Source organism: Aethina tumida, chromosome 5 (genome assembly GCF_024364675.1).
Source record: "Aethina tumida isolate Nest 87 chromosome 5, icAetTumi1.1, whole genome shotgun sequence".
NCBI classification, from domain to species: Eukaryota; Metazoa; Arthropoda; class Insecta; order Coleoptera; family Nitidulidae; genus Aethina; species Aethina tumida.
In genome coordinates this window covers 19,617,403-19,636,145 of record NC_065439.1, presented here as the reverse complement: position 1 = coordinate 19,636,145, position 18,743 = coordinate 19,617,403, and the positions used below count along the sequence as shown (strand labels likewise).

The 18,743-nt window shown below is 34.1% G+C and overlaps 3 protein-coding genes across 3 annotated transcripts; 1 reads left to right on the top strand and 2 right to left on the bottom strand.

Annotated features, from left to right (window-relative positions):
* Window positions 1–4,180: 4,180 nt before the first annotated feature.
* Window positions 4,181–6,477, bottom strand: LOC109596183 (IQ and ubiquitin-like domain-containing protein). Its single transcript, XM_020011680.2, has one exon. The coding sequence runs from the start codon at window positions 6,408–6,410 to the stop codon at window positions 4,245–4,247; it is 2,166 nt and encodes a 721-aa protein (XP_019867239.1). The 5' UTR covers window positions 6,411–6,477; the 3' UTR covers window positions 4,181–4,244.
* Window positions 6,478–13,773: 7,296 nt separating this feature from the next.
* LOC109596193 (uncharacterized) lies at window positions 13,774–16,358 on the bottom strand. Its single transcript, XM_020011690.2, has 5 exons — window positions 14,725–16,358; window positions 14,510–14,674; window positions 14,231–14,457; window positions 13,998–14,105; window positions 13,774–13,943 (listed from the first exon to the last, which is right to left on the bottom strand). The coding sequence occupies exons 1-5, from the start codon at window positions 14,780–14,782 to the stop codon at window positions 13,821–13,823; spliced, it is 681 nt and encodes a 226-aa protein (XP_019867249.1). The 5' UTR covers window positions 14,783–16,358; the 3' UTR covers window positions 13,774–13,820.
* On the top strand, window positions 16,233–18,321 carry LOC109596167 (juvenile hormone esterase). Its single transcript, XM_049967959.1, has 9 exons — window positions 16,233–16,295; window positions 16,344–16,487; window positions 16,538–16,997; window positions 17,044–17,240; window positions 17,289–17,472; window positions 17,523–17,677; window positions 17,726–17,849; window positions 17,902–18,019; window positions 18,070–18,321. Exons 1-9 carry the CDS (start codon window positions 16,233–16,235, stop codon window positions 18,266–18,268), a joined length of 1,644 nt encoding a protein of 547 aa, XP_049823916.1. The 3' UTR covers window positions 18,269–18,321.
* The last annotated feature ends 422 nt before the right edge of the window (window positions 18,322–18,743 follow it).

The following is an 18,743-nucleotide window of genomic DNA, read 5'->3' as shown; positions in this document are numbered from 1 at the left end:
ATCGGTATGGAAAATGATCATTATGTATTTTGATCGGTATGGAAAATGACCGGCATGGAAAATGATCGGTATGGAAAATGATCATTATGTATTTTGATCGGTATGGAAAATGACCGGCATGGAAAATGATCGGTATGGAAAATGATCATTGTGTATTTTGATCTGTATGTAAAATGATCAGTATGGATTTTGATCGTATGGAAAATGATCGTATTGATTTTATGGAATTGGTCACTACGTTTTTAATGATTTCTCACGTTTCTAACGAATTTTTGAGATTTTTAGTGTTAGTATTTACTAATATTTATTAGTAAATTTTTACGTTTTTCGTAACATCGTTATATTTATGTTTTTATATGTACTTGCGAAAGAAATATATTAAGAGTTACGAGTAAATATTTTATCTTCTTTATATTTTGACATTATAATTTATTTTAAACAATTACTTGTATTTGTATGTACCACATTTTTATTTAATTTGTGTAAATTAGTGCGACTTTCTTTTTGTTAAATACTAAACAATATTTATTCATCATATAATAAAACACATATATATTTTATGTTATTTATTGTCGAAACATGTCACGTTAACGATAACATAAAAAAATAAAACCAGAAAATTAACAATTTATATTTGGACAAAATTTGAGACTCTTCATAAAAAATATGGCCTAATATTTCATTCAATATCCCTTATTTCCCCGTCTCTATTGTTCCAAACATTTTTGATTTGTTCAAACAAATTGATCCATTTTGTAAATCGGGCCCATACCATAAATGCAAAAACAACTCCAAATCATAACACTATTTTTAATTTTATAGTTATTGTAACATATTTTAAATGAAGTCTACTGTTTTTAGGGCAATGAACAAACTGTCCACTATCATGAAAATATTAAACTTTGATTCGTTCGAAAATAGTAGTTTTTTCAATCGATTATTGTCCATGTCCGATATCTATTTTTTTATTCCTCAGTTTTCAAACTTTATAATCAAATAAGCAAAAAAACAATTGTAAAGTATAACATAGACATAAATATATTATAGGTTATTTATAACTTAACGTCAATCGAATTTTAATTTAATATTTTATTACAAATAATTGCAAGGAAGTAAAAGTTTTACTTGAATATTATTTTCTAAATTATTTTTACATATTTAGTACTTTGTTACAATTAATTATTTTTTTAATTTTTTGCAAATACATATTTATTATATTTTAAAGTAAAGGTTTTGTTTTATAGTTTTAACGATTTTATCTTTTTTATTTCTTTTAGTATCCTGTCCTATTTTAATTTTGTTTTATTTGTTTTTACAGTTTTTACCATTTTTTATTTGGTTTATTTAATGGATATTTTTAATTAATATTTATTAAATCCAGCTAGTTTATTACGTCATAATTTCGTTTAATTATATTTTGTCCATATTTTTTAATTTCATATTTTTAATACTTTATAATTTTAAATTTCCTTTTAGTGATTATATTTTTATAATTATGAGGCTTCTCAGTTTTTAGCTTTCACAATAACAATTTTATCAAAAAATTATGTAAGTATTAATTTACCTGGGTCATAGAGTAACGTAATACAATATACAAGATATACAGCGTTGCAGAGAAATAGTTGTGAGGCAGACAAAATACGCGAAACTGTGAAAACCGTCGATGACACCGGCTAACGCCATTTAGACGTTCGCATCGTGTTGCCGAACTAATGAGTGTGTTAAAATCACATCAATCAATGGTCACGTAGCAACCGTGTACTTTGATCCATCCTTCCCCCCGGCTTTTCCCTCTTATTATTCATTCTCTTTCCCATCGCACACGACCAATTAATCCACATTCATATGCTCTGCCATACCTTTATTTTCCGCCGTCGCGATTCGACCAATTATTTTATTACCCGTCGGTATTTCCTGTGATCGAAATTTAATTAATATATTAAAGCGTGTAATGAGTGACTGGCCTTAATGAATTTAAATAACGGTGCTGGCGCATCAAAAGTGACGACCGTACCCTTCGCTGGTAAACCACTATCTTTAATTAATATTTACCTAAATAATAAAAATGTAAATTAATTGTTTTTAAATAAAATCATTAACATATTTTGTCGGCATTTACATAAAGATCATCAGCTGGATCGGCGGGAAGGCGTAAAAGGACATAAATCAAGAAAATGATCCGGCCTCATTTGAAATTCACGCCCCTAAACGAAAATTTAATGACCGGGTTCAGTTACGATATTTGTTTTTAACTGACGTGCAGAACCCCTCCGTCATTTGTGTGGAATAATAAAAATGTGTTATTTTATTGTTCACACGTAGAACGGTACTAAATTTATTTATGACGACGGCTAATTAATAAACAATTATGGTACTACTAAAAATGACCGATGATGTTTTTGATGTTTGAAGAAATTTCATATTCCAGGAGAAATACTCTCAAATTCGTAGTACTCCATCTCATCATACAATCTAGGATTGATTGTAACCTTCCCAAAGGAAGCCGAACAATATTTACTCTTAACAATGTTCAAGAACTGTTCATCGTAAACAGTTTTAAGATCTACAATTTTCAAATGCTCCAGCTTTCTTGTGCGACAGTAGAATGCAGCTCCACGGACTCTCATCCTGGTCATTGTAAAACCTCACCAACTTCAAATTAATCAAATCTTTATCTTCAGAGACGGAAGATGATGTTCCATATCTTGTCCATTATGTTCTTGTCACGTAATCATTCTATATGTTATGACTTCGTTGCACGAGTAATTCTCTTCGATGATCTTCTGGTGGTTGTTCTCAAGTGATTTTATCCAATTTTGGCAGGATCACAATAATGTCTATGGATGTAATAGGTCTCCGCCTCCTTCCATTTATTGACCAAGAATGATTGGTAAGCAATGTACTCTTCCTGACCATTATTTCCTTCTTTTCTTCATATTTTCGGCGTTGTTCCAGAGTTGTGGTACTCGATACCATCATGTACAAATTTTTATCTACAGAAACAGAAGAGTGGAACTTGAGCTTCAAACTTTCACCTTATCTTCCATTCATCTATGGTGAACAGTTTAGGGTAGGATGTATAGTTGAAAAGATTGTAAGCCAAAGATTTCCGGCTAACTCGTCCATCCTGCATTCTTATACTTTAATTGCAGGTGTAACTTTTCAAGTGCTTCACTAAATACTCTTGGAAGATCTTTTGCTAGATGAGATTTTTAACAGGGGCACAAGAACCTCTTTGTCGATTGTGATGAATAATAAAATATGTTATTTTACAGTATTAAATTTATTTATGACTTTGACTAATCACTAAACAATTGAAGTACTATTAAAAATGACGGTTGATGTTTTTATAATAATATTAAAGAAAATTGAAGTTCTTTTATGTTTTATAAATTCGAGAGCGCTACAAATCATTTTATAGATGTGCCGTAATCCCAATTCAATTAAGTTTTTTCGTCGGCGCTCCGCAATTGTGCCCACTTCATTTAAAAAGTAATTTCGATCGAGAACGTCTCTTCAAATGTTTTCTATTGTGTCGCAAACATCCGATAATCGCCTTAAACTAAATAAACATCTGCAGGCGCAAATCGACGAGATAATTTAAAAAAGACGTTCCAAACAAATCCAATAAAAAGTGTCGAATTCGACACCTCTGTTTGCAACAAACAAAAAAATAAACGGGAAAAAAGATCGTGTTTAATTTGATAGGAAAAAAACAACAATCAATGTTCGGCCTCCTATTATGTAAAGTTGGCATTAAAAACGGCCCGACAAATGTCACTAAAAATGTATTTTAACGTAACCCGACACGTCAGGACAACTGCCTTCCCTATTTACGTCCGCAATAGAGGCGAAACTCACTCGCCACTGATTCGGATGGCTGTAACCTAATAATGAAACGTTCCAATTGTAATATTACACGACGTCGGATAAAAGCCCTTAAAACGAGCTTTCTTTCGTACGAAGCCACCCCAAAACTACTCCGATTACAGGCACCCTTAAATAGTTAAATTTCTTGATAAAAAATGAACCTGAAGACACTAATAACGCAGCAAATCATCGATCATTTCCCATAACACTGAATAAACATAAACTACTCAAAATGGTTTCTGACACCAGTTCATCTGACTTAAATGGTCAGAAAGTGAGACAAGCATAACAATAGTAAATCAAAGCCATCTTACTCCCTATCAATATATTTTGTCCCTTAAAAAAATACATATATAGATATAATAATAATAACATCAGTGACACTGATATAATAACTGAATTCCTGGAGAAATTCTCTCAAATTCATAGTACTCCATCTCCCCATCCAATCTAGGATTGATTGCAACTTTCTCAAAGAATCGTTCGTTGATCAAAAGGATATGTTTGTAATAATATTTAGCCAAACAATGTTTGCTCATGACATTATTCAAGAACTGTTCATCGTAGACAGTCTTAAGGTCTACAATTTTCAAATGTGCACGAGCTTCCTTGTGCGTCAGTAGGATGCAGTTCCACGGACTCCAATCTTGGTCCCTGTAGAACCTCACCAACTTCAAATTATACAAATCTTTTTCCTCAGAGACGGATGAGTGTCCGTTCCATATCTTGTCTACTATGTATTGTATGTCCTTGTCACGCAGTATATAAGCCATGATGGATTTACCGAAGTGCAGCTTCTCGTACTTTCTTATGTCCTGCAGCATAAACTGATACGGGCACATGTCGCCTTTCGGTTCGCTCATGTTGTACCTGTGACAAACTTTGCAGAACTTCGGCTTCAAACTTTTACCAGTTATCGCACATTCATCCATGGTGACCAGCTTGTGGCAGGAGATGCAGCTGTAAAGATTGTGACGCCACCGATTTTCGGCTAACTTGTCCATTCTATACGTTATGCCTTCGTTGCACGAGTAATTTTTCAAGTGATTCACCAAGTACTCTTCGATGATCTTCTGCTCGATGAGGTACGAATCCTTCGGCATGTCCCTGGAAATCATCACGCAGACTCTGTTCAATCTGATGCGCAAATCCATTGCGTCCTCGCAATAGTGATTTCTGAGGTAATCCAGTACTTCCTTGTAAATCAGCAACTTCTCTTCCTTGGACACCTTACCGATGCCTATGACTTTGGTTATCAGTCCTATGTATCTTCTAGCAGCTTGCGTTTGAAGGGTGTCCAAGGTGTGCGGCAGACCATTTTTCCTGGAGTACCATTTAATCGGTTCGCCGATGGTTCTGAAGAATTTTAAATAAGTCATGGTCGTAGCGTCCTCCATGTGGTTGTTCTCAAGTGTTTTCATCCTGCTCAAAATCTCCAACTCTTTTTCCAGCAGGGCCTTTAGTTGTACAATTTTGGCAGGACCGCAGTAATGTCTGTTGATGTAATTGGTCTCGGCCTCCTTCCATTTGTTCACCAAAGAATATAAAATCGCATAGTCGCCGTGATTGATTGGTGTGCTGATTTTAATCAGCAAAGTGCACTTCCTGGCCATTATTTCCTTCTTTTCTTCGCATCTTCTCCGTTGTTCCAGCGTGCGTCTCTTGTGGTATTCGACACTTTGCTCGAAGAGTTTGATGCGGATAATATGTGCGTGGTAGCACTTCTGAATGAACATCACCTTTCCTTCGATGTTTAACAGTTTACGGTACACCGCGGAAGTCACATATGGCAAGCTGTTTTTGAGTTGGTCACTGTCCGAATTCATCCACAAAGATTTCGTGCAGGTTTGTTGGGCTCGACTGTACTTCTGTACGACTTTCCGGTTCCTCATAAATTCGGTTTGCACGTCCCTAGTTCTTAACTGTTCTGGTTCAATTTTGGGAGGTGGAGGTCCAGTTTGGGAGTAAGCGTGGTGGTATTCAATGTCGGTATTTATATCCTTGAAACCGCCGAGGTTCGGCTTCATTACCGTCTTATCGACTATGCTGACCTCCACAGCCTTCTCCGGAGATATTTCCACTATTATTCGTTTTTCGACGGGCCTCTTCCTATGCAGGTGTATGATAATTTTGGTGCGAGCCTCACTTAATTCTTTGGGGCAAAGGTATCTGTTAAATAGAAATTCTATTTGCAGACACTTGTTGTAAGGGAAGTCGATGATTTTCTTGGTATTTTCGACGAACTCATTGTCCACTATGGCACTGATTGAGTTGATAGCTATGTTCAGACAACCTTGTAAGGCTCTTTTGAAATATATGATTCGTTTGTAAATTGGAAAGACTCCCTTGTGCAAGAAATATCTGGTGTGATCATTAATGATGTAAAGTTCCACATTCAATCTTGGAGGATGAATGATGATTTTCTTCGACTGTTTACGGTCTCGTTCACTGCTTGCTTCCGACAGCTTGGACTGTACCGATTTGCTGCTTGTATATCGCCGCATTTTGAACTCTTCAATTTCGGAAATGCTTCTGAACATCGTAAACTGGTTCAAGTTTGTACTACTTGGAGGGGTAAATTCAGGTACTTATAATGACTGATGTATTTTTTTTGAATTGTCACTGATGACAGCAAACAAAACGAACGTGTCATTACGCTTCATCCCTTAATAGACATTGTTCAATATCAGTTTTTAACTCCTTGGGGAGTTACCAAATTGCATTTCGTTAATTACTTTATTACTGACTTTCCATCAGTGAGTAATAACTTAATTATCGGGCCACAATTCGTGGAGTACGCAGTCTTCGTACAACTGGAAATTAAAAAATGATTAATTCGAAAATATCCTGATAAACCCCATTAAAATTCCAGATAACATAATCAACAAGGGCGTAGCTTTTAATTATTCCTTTGGGTTTAATTACAGTTAATGTATGTAATTGCGGTGAAACAATCAAACAAGTAATAACTGGCAGCAAAAAAATGCCCAGTTACAATATTTTTTAGTTTTTAGTGGGCAAAATTGAAAATAATTAATGACATCTGCCGATGTGTGGTCCTAAGTGTGGTGACCATCCAACCCGATAGCAATCACGAAATTCTACAATTCTAAATATCTGATTGATTGTTTTCGTTATGCTTCGATTCGCCGAAGTTTTCAGAAACTTCGTGTCGGGCCCATTTATCTTTTTTACTTCGTTTAGCACCTAATGATCGCCATCTGCGAGCTTTCGCAAAATTAACCAACGATTTTTGTCGTTGTTTGCTGCACGTTTTAAATGCTGGTGTTACACAGTTATGACGTCAATTTATTCACCAGATGCCCGGTGTCATTTAGTTGCAAAGCTTCCTCCAGATGTGATAAACTTTAATGAAACAAAACTAAGGTATCCGTAATGAGTGTACAGTCGGCTGCAGAATGGCATTACCACCCTAAGGTCGAGTTTCGTTTGCGACCTGAACAAGCGGGTTCGCATAAATTATCCCCAAATTTACATTTATTTGTATTTTAGTAAGTAACAATTTTGTGTGACCATCTCAACGCAATAATTGTAGAACACTTCTGTAAATTTAAAAATTTTTGAGTAGTAGTATAATTATATTATTATAAAATTATTATTTATAAATTTACATCGTATTATATATAATACATTTTGTGCGTTTATATTTGATATTTTGATAGATGAAATAAAAGAACTAAATATAAACCAAAATTTAAAATACATAAATTTTATTAAATATATAAATAATTTAACAATATATATTAGACTGTTTCAAAAAAATCCACAAATTTGTTTTTTTCTTATTTATATCGAAAATTTTGTTGGAAATGGTAAAAAAATCGTAAATTTTAATTTCCTGTTTAAATAAGACGGGAACGGTGTTCTCTTGGATTTTAAAATTTTTTAACTTTCGTTAGAGATAATATTTCAAAATGACCAAAACAGATTTTAATAGAAAATTTAACGCTCTACAAAAAATGTCTCTTACAGTTTTTTGATATATTCATTTTTTCAAAAGTTATTTAACATTAAAGTTGGATTGATTTAAAAATTTGACATTTTTCTCATTTTCTGACGCAACCATCAACTTTATGGGAAAATTTTATAGGACATTTTTTGTAGAGAATTCAATTTCCTATAATTTATCTCCGAAAAAGTTTTAGATATTTTTTACAGTTAGCTGCTGAAAACTAAAAATTTTATTAAATAAATGTTATTTTACTGCTTAAAATTAAGCATTTAATTTAAATAAATAAATTTTTACCAAAAAAATTGATTGTTTATTATCAATCAAAGTAGTGTATATCGTTACACTAACAGACTTTTACTACAATTTGGCAATTTGACAATGAAGTATATATATAGTAATTGCTCTGATTTGTGATGAAGCTCGTGTAGAAAAAGAGTGAAATCATGACCAATGATCAGATAATAATTTATTATCCCAATTGCTTACAACTAAAAAGTATGACTATATTTTAAAATATCTATAATAAATACTAAAAAGCATTTAGTTACTGAATTCTCAAACAAGCGAAATAATACACAACATATTTTATACAAGTTACATAATATATTACACTGATATTTTCAAATAGTTTAATGGAAAAGTAATGTTGTATATCAGGGGTGGCTAGCTCCTTGATAGTCCGAGCCATTTTTCATAATTTGAAATGTTTTGCGTATTATGCAAAAAATGTATTAAAAAAATTTGTTCACAAAAATTATACTTATTGAAAAGTACAAAATATGTGTATTGAATTTAAATATTAAAAATTAAACATTTATTTAACTTCTGTTGATAATTCTGGAATTAAAAGGGAAAAGGGGTACATTTATCGTGAGATTCTTCCACATTATTTATTGTACAATAAATAATGTGGAAGAATGACGGACAGAACAAGTAAAGTATAAATGTTGACACTGTTATAACTACAGTTATTCATGAATACAGTTCTGTCGCGTGTTCGTTAATGCATCCCATTGGCGTTTATTGATTAGAGAGTTGAGAATAAAGAAGATCGAAATGCACAGATAGAAATTGAATTGATGAAGCATTAAATTACACACGACGTACACATGTAAAAAGGAGTAAAACGTATAGAAGGCAGAAAAATTATGAAAAAGACAAGCAGGCACATGACACAAAGAGAGTAGCGGAATGAATAAAAGCATGCAAGTTGTGTATCGCAATATTAATTATAATTCCGAGCGTGCTCTCAGCTTCACAGTCATTTAGGCGAGAACAAAATCATGAACAGACATCAGAGATATCCTTAACAAAACCCATTTCGCTGAATTCAGCCCCGTCCTACACTAATCTGCTCTCTCATACAAAGTATGAAACCCTACAGTAAAAAATCCGCTAAAATTTCCCTGAAAATTAAACCTTCTTTGACACATTTAATCTGACTTCTCCTCTCATTTCGGTATTATCACCCTTAAGTACTCGGATTTAATGGCGGGGCCCCGGCACCAGGGCCGGATCCGTCCCGCTATTTTTTTAGGGTTTAATCCGCGGGTGGTAATTTATGTCCTAGGAAACTAAAACCACCAGATCGAAATCTTTTCGAACGTCGCTCTATCGGCGATAAATTTCCGGACCGGATACGCGTAGCGTTTAAAAAGCGTTACAGGCCGTGCGCCTTCAACCCTTTCGGACGGCCGAAATGTTAAAAAAAAAATTTACTCCCGTTACGGGTTTTTTTTATGGAGGAAATAAATTACATGGTCAGTTTACAATGCGTAAAATGTCATTAATATTAAGGACCGCACTCGACCCTCGTACGTTCTAACTAAGAGATCCGTTTTCGTAATTAATTGACGCTGATAATTTCAAATTTACATATGATAATGCCGCCTAATGGACACGAGCCAAACATTTAACTGCTCATGTTTATTGCCGAATGTCGTATTGTTAAATTGGGTCGAGGGCCGCAGACTGGACATTTGCACGAATAATTGTTTTGGCGATTGACCTCTTGCGATGAAATTTGGGTTAAAAAGTTATAAAATATTAATAAAATTAACAATAACATTTCTCAAAAAGTTTTTGCCTTTGTATAGCTTATATAACAATGTGTTTTTTATCCTCAAGGTGGCTTTATTATTTCAAGTGGGACACCCAGTATATTTATATATTTTTAAATTATACGTATTTATATAATTTTAAATAGTATGTAAAATGGCATAGTACAGATCTACACATAAAATCAATAGTTTTTAAGGTATTAATATTTTTCGTTACAGTTTGCCAAATGTAATTCTCGATAAAAAATATATAATCTAACTTATAATTTAGGATAGAATTTGTGGCATCTTGAATTATTTAAAAGATCCATATCAATTTTTTAAATGTCTTCAGGCATAATAAATTAAGTGAACTTCAAACGTTAATATTTTTTTATTATACTGTAAAGTCGTAAAGAGTTTCCCCCTGATAAATTTTAAATAGAACAAGATATAGATTTCGAATAAAAACCATATAAAATGTTGTTTGCCATAGAGTTTTGCATGTGACAAATTGCCCAGTATCATATGGACACCATCAACGTTTTTTAATGGAAAGAATAAAATAATAAAATAATAAAATAATAAAATAATAAAATAATAAAATAATAAAATAATAAAATAATAAAATAATAAAATAATAAAATAATAAAATAATAAAATAATAAAATAATAAAATAATAAAATAATAAAATAATAAAATAATAAAATAATAAAATAATTAATGAAATGTTGTAAATCTGTCTACTATTTTTTATGGAAAGTGTGGTATTAATTATCTCTAATAAAGTCTATTTTTATCATCTGTTCAATTTTATTTTGCTGACGAAAATTAAAGGTGTTAAGTTAAGTTCCCTAAAAAATTTTCATTGTTTTTTACTTAGAAAGTTGATATACTCACAAAAAAAACCTATAATATTTACACAATAGAGGACAGTTTTAACGTCTCGTTTACTATTTTTACTGCTTTTTTTACATAATCAAACAATAAATTGTGAAAGTGAATCGGGTAAAAATTCTTTAGGGTTCATGAAATTATGCATTTTTAAAAGAAATCAATGGAAAATTGATTATTGTGTACAATTAAAAATATCACAATTTTTTACATGTGAAATTTGCATGAAATGTCATATTTCGATATAAAATCATTATCAAAGTTGGAAATGGAGTCTATTTAAATGTAAAGTTTTTAGATATTAAATTAAGGTTTGAATTAAACTCTTAAAATCTTCTAAAATATTCTCTGCTAAGAAAGAATTGTCTGGTCCGACAACTAGTGATATTTCTTTAGATGATCTGATATTTAGTTAGACAAGACGTACCGCCTAAGAGGAAGCGAACAAACGACCCCCTGATACAAAAACACATCGACGTGACAGCGGAAAAATTGAAATCGCGTTTCGCCCCGCACGGTGGGGACCGACACCGGGGGAACGCGCTCGGATCCATCCAATAATTTAGCTCTAAAACATTGGCAATGCCGGGGATCCGTAATCACGTAGGCGGCTTTTGAACGATCCACCACTAACAGTCATGGCATTCTTGATTAATTTATCGGTGTCGGGGGACAAAACAGGACCGCCGCAAAGCCCGGCTCACTTTAAGCGCACGCCGTAATGGCCGGGCGAATTTTCGACGGACGGATATCTCGACAGCGCCGCCACCGCCGCCGCCGCAGCCGCAGCCGCCACCTGCCCCGCCGGCCGATAGACACTGGGTTTTAATTACGCTCTAAAGATTGCCATGGGACCCGGCGCCCTCACCGGCCCCCCCGACGATATTAATGCGCGTCCCCGGCAAACGCAAACATGGTCGATTTCGGCCGCAGCCGCTCCCGCTGGTTTTATGGGAATGCTATGGGGATACTTCGCCAATTAACAACGGTTACCGACCGACTGAGGCCGCACGAACACATCATTTTTAATGATCAGCATTTTGTACTCGAAGGTAATCTGGCAACAATGCTTAGAACCAAATAATGTTTTGCACTGTTAAAAATATATATTGAGGTTAGGACACACAATGATAATGTGATAAAATAATTCGATAAAGTATCAAGCACGATAGCACAACCACCTGAAATAATTATTGTTTTATTAAAATGAGGCTATCTTCGCCGATTGTTTTAATTACATTCTTCACCATTAACCATACTTTGGACAAGAAAAAAAAATTATATAACCACCATGATTTATTTTAGTACCATCTCATCCCAATTCTTAAATTGCTAGACAGTTTAAACCAAGGCTGAAGTCAAGTTAAACCAAGTCTGCAATTCGAGGTAAATCACCCAAAAATACTTTTAAAATTAATTATCAGCCTCCACAACAACTTTAACTTAACATTTGCTCTAATTTCATAGAAGAGGTTTCATAAACGGCGATGGGTGAAGATACAGATACAATCTCAAAGCATTTTAGCAGATGGTGTCGTTTGATGAACTACATATATGGGTTCTTGAGCAATTGTGATTTAGCCAATCAAAGTAACGATGACCTTGAGGGTCAGCTTTTAGCCTTAAATTGGGTACAAAAACATTACATGCTCTGGATAAGTTCCCAATAAGGTTACAATATTTGGTTGAACTACTGGTTCTGTATCAATGTCTTATTTGTGCATAAAGAGTACTTAGTACTTAAGGTACTTAGAGGTATGTTCCTATATTTGCTATTTACAATAGTAATGTGGTATTTCTCAGAATCCAATTCTTGATAATCTAGTTGTCTAGTGATTAATGCCATATACAAAAATGTTTAGAAATCAGCATTTTGTATTCATTGTCAATCTGGCAGCAGTCCTTGATACCAAATAACGTTTTTAAATGTTAAAAATGTATATTGAGGTAATGTATAATCATTTCATTAAAATCGCAAGGTTTTAAAGAAATTAATCTTGCAGTCCAGTATAAGATTGAGCCAAAATTCTTGGAATTTATCTATTTTTGCATTTCTACTTCGTTACCGATCGACTGAGGCCGCACGAACACATAATTTTTAATGATCAGCATTTTGTACTCGAAGGTAATCTGGCAACAATGCTTAGAACCAAATAATGTTTTGCACTGTTAAAAATATATATTGAGGTTAGGACACACAATGATAATGTGATAAAATAATTCGTTAAAGTATCAAACACGATAGCACAACCACCTGAAATAATTATTTGTTTATTAAAATGAGGCTATCTTCGCCGATTGTTTTAATTACATTCTTCACCATTAACCATACTTTGGACAAGAAAAAAAAATTATATAACCACCATGATTTATTTTAGTACCATCTCATCCCAATTCTTAAATTGCTAGACATTTTAAACCAAGGTTGAAGTCAAGTTAAACCAAGTCTGCAATTCGAGGTAAATCACCCAAAAATACTTTTAAAATTAATTATCAGCCTCCACAACAACTTTAACTTAACATTTGCTCTAATTTCATAGAAGAGGTTTCATAAACGGCGATGGATGAAGATACAGATACAATCTCAAAACATTTTTTAGCAGATGGTGTCGTTTGATGAACTACATATATGGGTTCTTGAGCAATTGTGATTTAGCCAATCAAAGTAACGATGACCTTGAGGGTCAGCTTTTAGCCTTAAATTGGGTACAAAAAACATTACATGCTTTGGATAAGTTTCCAATAAGGTTACAATATTTGGTTGAACTACTGGTTCTGTATCAGTGTCTTATTTGGTGCATAAAGAGTACTTAGTACTTAAGGTACTTAGAGGTATGTTCCTATATTTGCTATTTACAATAGTAATGTGGTATTTCTCAGAATCAAATTTTTGATAATCTAGTTGTCTAGTGATTAATGCCATATACAAAAATGTTTAGAGATCAACATTTTGTATTCAAAGTCAATCTGGCAACAGTCCTTGGTATCAAATAACGTTTTTAAATGTTAAAAATGTATATTGAGGTAATGTATAATCATTTCATTAAAATCGCAAGGTTTTAAAGAAATTAATCTTGCAGTCCAGTATAAGATTGAGCCAAAATTCTTGGAATTTATCTATTTTTGCATTTCTACTTAGTCTCATATTCTCGTAACAATAATACACCTGAAACAAGAATGATTTCAAAAGTTTTGTCCTTAAAAATTTCCTGACACTTACTTCAACTTTGCAATCGGTTCTTTTCAGTTTCGAAGCTTGTATAAAGAAAAATACACTAGCATAAGCTTGTACAATTGGATATTCGTTTGTCGGCAAGGAAAATATCACCTTAAACAAAAATATCTCAACTTTGAAACTTAAATCTATTTATTGAATATCTGAATGAAAATAAATATTGTTGTCAGCACAAAGAAAGTAATATATTCAAATTATTAAATCCTTTTGCCTCTTACTTCATATTGGTACTCAGAGCACAAAGGGGATTCAGTGTCTCTCAAGAAGAATATATTAAACTGCCAGTTTTCTTTGAAATTCATCCTATTAATATATTCCCTTATTGTGTCGGCACCAACATCAACATTCATCATTTCCACAGTTGGCCACATTGATATGTCGATTTTAGGATGTAAGTCTTCCACTGGCGTTGGACTTGGCTGATGCGGGATATAGATGTCACGTTCTAAAAACACCATTATGAATACATGTATAAGGCTGCAAATATTTATTAATACCCGCAACTCTTTTCGTAACAATAGAATCGACAAGTTTGGCAGCATAAATATCTTTTTTCAAATACTTCTTGCATACTTCGGGTTCGTGGATCGGTTCATAGAATGCACCCATCAAGGCTGAATCGTTCAATGTAATAAAGGAAGCTGATTCTCCCCATAAGTAATCTGAAAATAGGTGTAACTAGAATTGTCATTAGATATTCTGGAATGTGTACCTTTTTCGAAATCAATGGAGAGTCTGTTGCCCAGGAGCATTTCCACAAATGAGTCCATTTTGAGATGTTACTGTCGTTATTTTTTACTAAATATTTTATATTTTTTGTAGAGAGTTTTTCTGAGAAAGATCTAAATTGACAAATTTACATCTTTCCATGGCAACAACATCAAAAGTCATTCCTAAACTGGATGCAGGTGAGTGCAACGTGGCAACGTAAATACCTTTACAGGCGTCAATCGACCAGAGAACGGATCTGCAGTTCATAATATCGAGATGAGAAGTCCGCGAACAGATCCCTAAAAACCTGTTAGACACCCTAATACCCGACTTCTGTCAAGCCATTGTTTAGTAGAAAATTGATGTACGCGTCCTTTGAGCCGTCCCTTGATCATTTGCAGCATGGGCAGACTGAATCTTTGTGAGCTTTATATAAAAGCACTACATAAATATTATATGGGGGTGGACTCTATTATTCTATCGCTCAATAGAGACTGTGGGGTGCACATGTGGGCAATGCTCGTCAAAAATTAAATGCCACATTTATTGCCGAATGTGCACTGGTTCGAAAAAAACACACTATTACTGTTATGATGTAATGTCATAAAATAACTGATGAGTTTATCATGTTTGAAGGAGTTAAGTGGTTTTATATGGGCACATTGTGGCACTTTGTGATTCTTTACTCCTTTATTAAACATATGACAACCCCAATCTATTACCATAAAGTCTACTCTGTTGGCGTTAATTCGTTCACCCTTAATTATTTGTGCGTTTAATTGGCAAGAAATATTTTATTCTCTATATGAGGGAATATTCACACCGAAACAAATAATACCATAATTCCCAGCCATTTTGATACATGTAATACCAATTTTAGTAATCATTTGTTATCAGTAATCTATCAAAATTCATAGAAATTACCCTAACAAAATTAATATCGACTCGTTAAAATGTAAATCGTTTGTTAAGCAACGATAATGGCCCAGAACCAGTACACCCATCATACTCCACTTTTACGTTTAATTAAATTAAAATGAAATTATTTAAGTTAATATCCGTTGTAAAGCTTACACCTAATCCCGGATAAAACGTGGCGAGGTGAGCACAAAAAGCATATGGCCGGAACAGATAATTTTAATAGAACATTTGGCTCTATCTGATCTGATGTAATTAAGGGCTAGAAGTTAACATTAATTATCTGACCCTACCTATTAATTTTATCTATTTTCACCTTCCTACCTATTATTTTTATTAGTAAAGCAAACAAATAGCCAGTCTCAACAATGGGTTTGTTTAAATTGCTTTTTATCTGATCCGTCTTCATCGTCTGGCCAATTTAGAAGACACGATAAAAGTAATAAAAAAATTGCACGAATTTTTAATGTTTTGCACGGCGATAATATGGTAAAATAATTAATTAATGTATCAAACACGATAGCACACACCTTATTGTTATCTCTTGTAATGTACAAATAGACCACTTGAAATCATTATTTGTTTATTAAAATGGGGCTATCTCCAGCAACTGTTTTAATTACACTCTTTACCATTAACCAAGCTTTGGACAAGGTAAGAATGTTTCCAATAATGTTGAATAACCGTCATAATTTATTTTAGAATGGACCCAACCCAATTGTTAAATTGCCAGATGGTTCAATAGAAGGCAAAAGTCAAGCTAATCCACATGCACCAGGTACTCATTACTTCTCTTTCGAAGGAATACCATACGCAAAGCCACCTTTAGGAAGCCTGCGATTCGAGGTAATTTCAAAGCCAGTCACCTCAAAATTCTTCCAAAAATTAGTTTTCAGCCTCCACAACCCAATGAAAAATGGAGTGGCGTCCTTAAAACCCTAACCAACAGAAGTTCTTGCATCCAACAAAACGGAGATGGATCCGAGGATTGCCTGTACCTTAACGTCTTCACCCCCACTTTGAACACTTCGTCGAATTTACCAGTGATGGTTTGGATTTTCAGTGGAGGCTTCATAAACGGCGACGGTTCAAGATACAGATACAACCCCGAAGCCCTTTTGGCCGATGGTGTCGTTTATGTCGCCATGAACTACAGACTGGGCATATTTGGGTTTTTGAGCACCGGTGATGTGGTCAGTCCCGGTAATTACGGTCTCAAGGATCAGGTTTTGGCCTTGAAGTGGGTGCAAAAAAACATTGGCTTGTTTGGAGGTGATCCCAAGAGGGTTACAATCTTCGGTTTGAGCGCTGGCTCCGTGTCGGTGTCTTATTTGGTGCAAAGTCCAGCAGCAAGAGGTAACATTTGTGTCAAATAGTTTTGATTTTTCTACAAGACTTTTAGGTTTGTTTTATGCTGCGATGATGCGGAGCGGCGTTAGCATTAACGTTTGGTCGTTGAGCAGGCACTCCAGACAGCTTGCCTTTTTAATAGCCGCCAGCCTCAATGTGGACATCACCAATTCGTATACGTTGAAAGAAGGTCTTAAGAAGATCGATGCTCACAAGTTACAAGCATGTTCTGGCCCTGAGTTTATTGCCGTATGTTTCCACAGTTTGTTGATTAGTTGGTAACGTGATATTTTACAGACTCAAATGTTTGACAATCCCTTGGATGGTTTGAACTTTTCCCCAGTTAAAGAACCAGTCCACGAAGGAGCCATATTTACCGGTGAAAGCTACAGGCAGGTGAAAAACGGGGAATTCACACGTGTGCCTTTAATGATTGGACACACAAGTGAAGAAGCTGAAGATGTTTATTTTTTCTTACCTGGTGAGTGTTGCAAAAGGAAACAAGCCGGAGTGTCTTAACTTAATTTTTAGACATAATGGTGCCCTCCTTCCTTCAAAATCCTGAGAATGTTGTGGTGGGTGACTTAAATGTTACAAACCCGTTGGAGAAATTCCTAATTGGGAAACAAATTGAAAGATACTATGGACTAAATCCACTACTTATAGATAGAACAGCTGCAACAAATGTAAGAAGTTATCTGGTTTTATAACATTTCTTTTATTTTTTCTTACAGTACGTCAGTGATATTTTTTTTAACAATGGCATTACTCAAGCCGTCCAGCTTCAATCCAAATACGTCCCGGTGTACTTTTACATTTATTCCTACGGTGGTTCCTTCTTAAATGTTTCAGATGCAGGTCCGTTAAATGTCAATTTTTGTGTTTCAGTTACATTTTTAATTAATTTTAGATGTTGGACATGCTGCAGACTTACCATTTATTTTCCCAATCAGTGCCGTAAATTCTCCTAGTGATGTTTTGATGAGGAGAAGGAATGTCAGATTGTTAACCAACTTTGCCAAATACAGGTGCTGATCTAGATAATACAAAATCAGGATTATTTAAACTTGTTTTCCAGAAATCCCACACCCCAACGAGAGGAACTTCTCCAAAACATAATTTGGCCAAAGACTAATTACCCCACGACCTTCGAGAACCTGGTGTACTTGAACATAAGTGATCCCTTAAAACTTGAAAGCAATTACGACACCCCCAACCTAGAATTTTGGAGGAACTTGTACTTTAGATCTGGCAACCAACCCTACGACACATACTGAGAATTAAACTAAAACATAAAACACTTTTGCTGATTACATACATAATTAAAATACTATCGTTTTTAACCTTGGCATGCAAAGCTGAATTCACGCAAGTGTTTTACGGTTGACGTCAATGCTTTTAATGTCTGGAGCGTTTAGTGGCCCAAAATCAATTTTAATCTTTAGCGTACCATAAATTTGATCTGAAGCTGCATTTGAACGTTCCGTGATTATCGACTGCGCCCAAATACATAGTAAATTTGTTAACTCAATGGCAAATCCAAAAGCGGCCGGCAGCGCATTCAGCGAAACTCACTCTAATAATTAATATTAATAATCCTTATCATAGTTTATAAAGCAATTACATTAAAATACAAATTTCCATTAATTTAATTTGGTTTTGTTGTTCCGTTTTCCGCTATATTTAATTTCGTATATAGACCATATTAATTACAATTTTAATGGCAGTAATTAAAACTCGGCGTGTGTTATA

Excerpts from the sequence above, each read along its gene's own strand:
- LOC109596193 (XM_020011690.2), bottom strand. The coding sequence starts at position 14,782 with ATGGACTCATTTGTGGAAATGCTCCTGGGCAACAGACTCTCCATTGAT. Across the intron at positions 14,106-14,230 it reads GCTCTGAGTACCAATATGAA|GTGATATTTTCCTTGCCGAC; the intron begins GTAAGAGGCAAA and ends TTTTTGTTTAAG. Across the intron at positions 13,944-13,997 it reads GAACCGATTGCAAAGTTGAA|GTGTATTATTGTTACGAGAA; the intron begins GTAAGTGTCAGG and ends TTCTTGTTTCAG.
- LOC109596183 (XM_020011680.2), bottom strand. The coding sequence starts at position 6,410 with ATGTTCAGAAGCATTTCCGAAATTGAAGAGTTCAAAATGCGGCGATAT.
- LOC109596167 (XM_049967959.1), top strand. The coding sequence starts at position 16,233 with ATGGGGCTATCTCCAGCAACTGTTTTAATTACACTCTTTACCATTAAC. Across the intron at positions 16,296-16,343 it reads TTAACCAAGCTTTGGACAAG|AATGGACCCAACCCAATTGT; the intron begins GTAAGAATGTTT and ends AATTTATTTTAG. Across the intron at positions 17,241-17,288 it reads CTGGCCCTGAGTTTATTGCC|ACTCAAATGTTTGACAATCC; the intron begins GTATGTTTCCAC and ends GATATTTTACAG.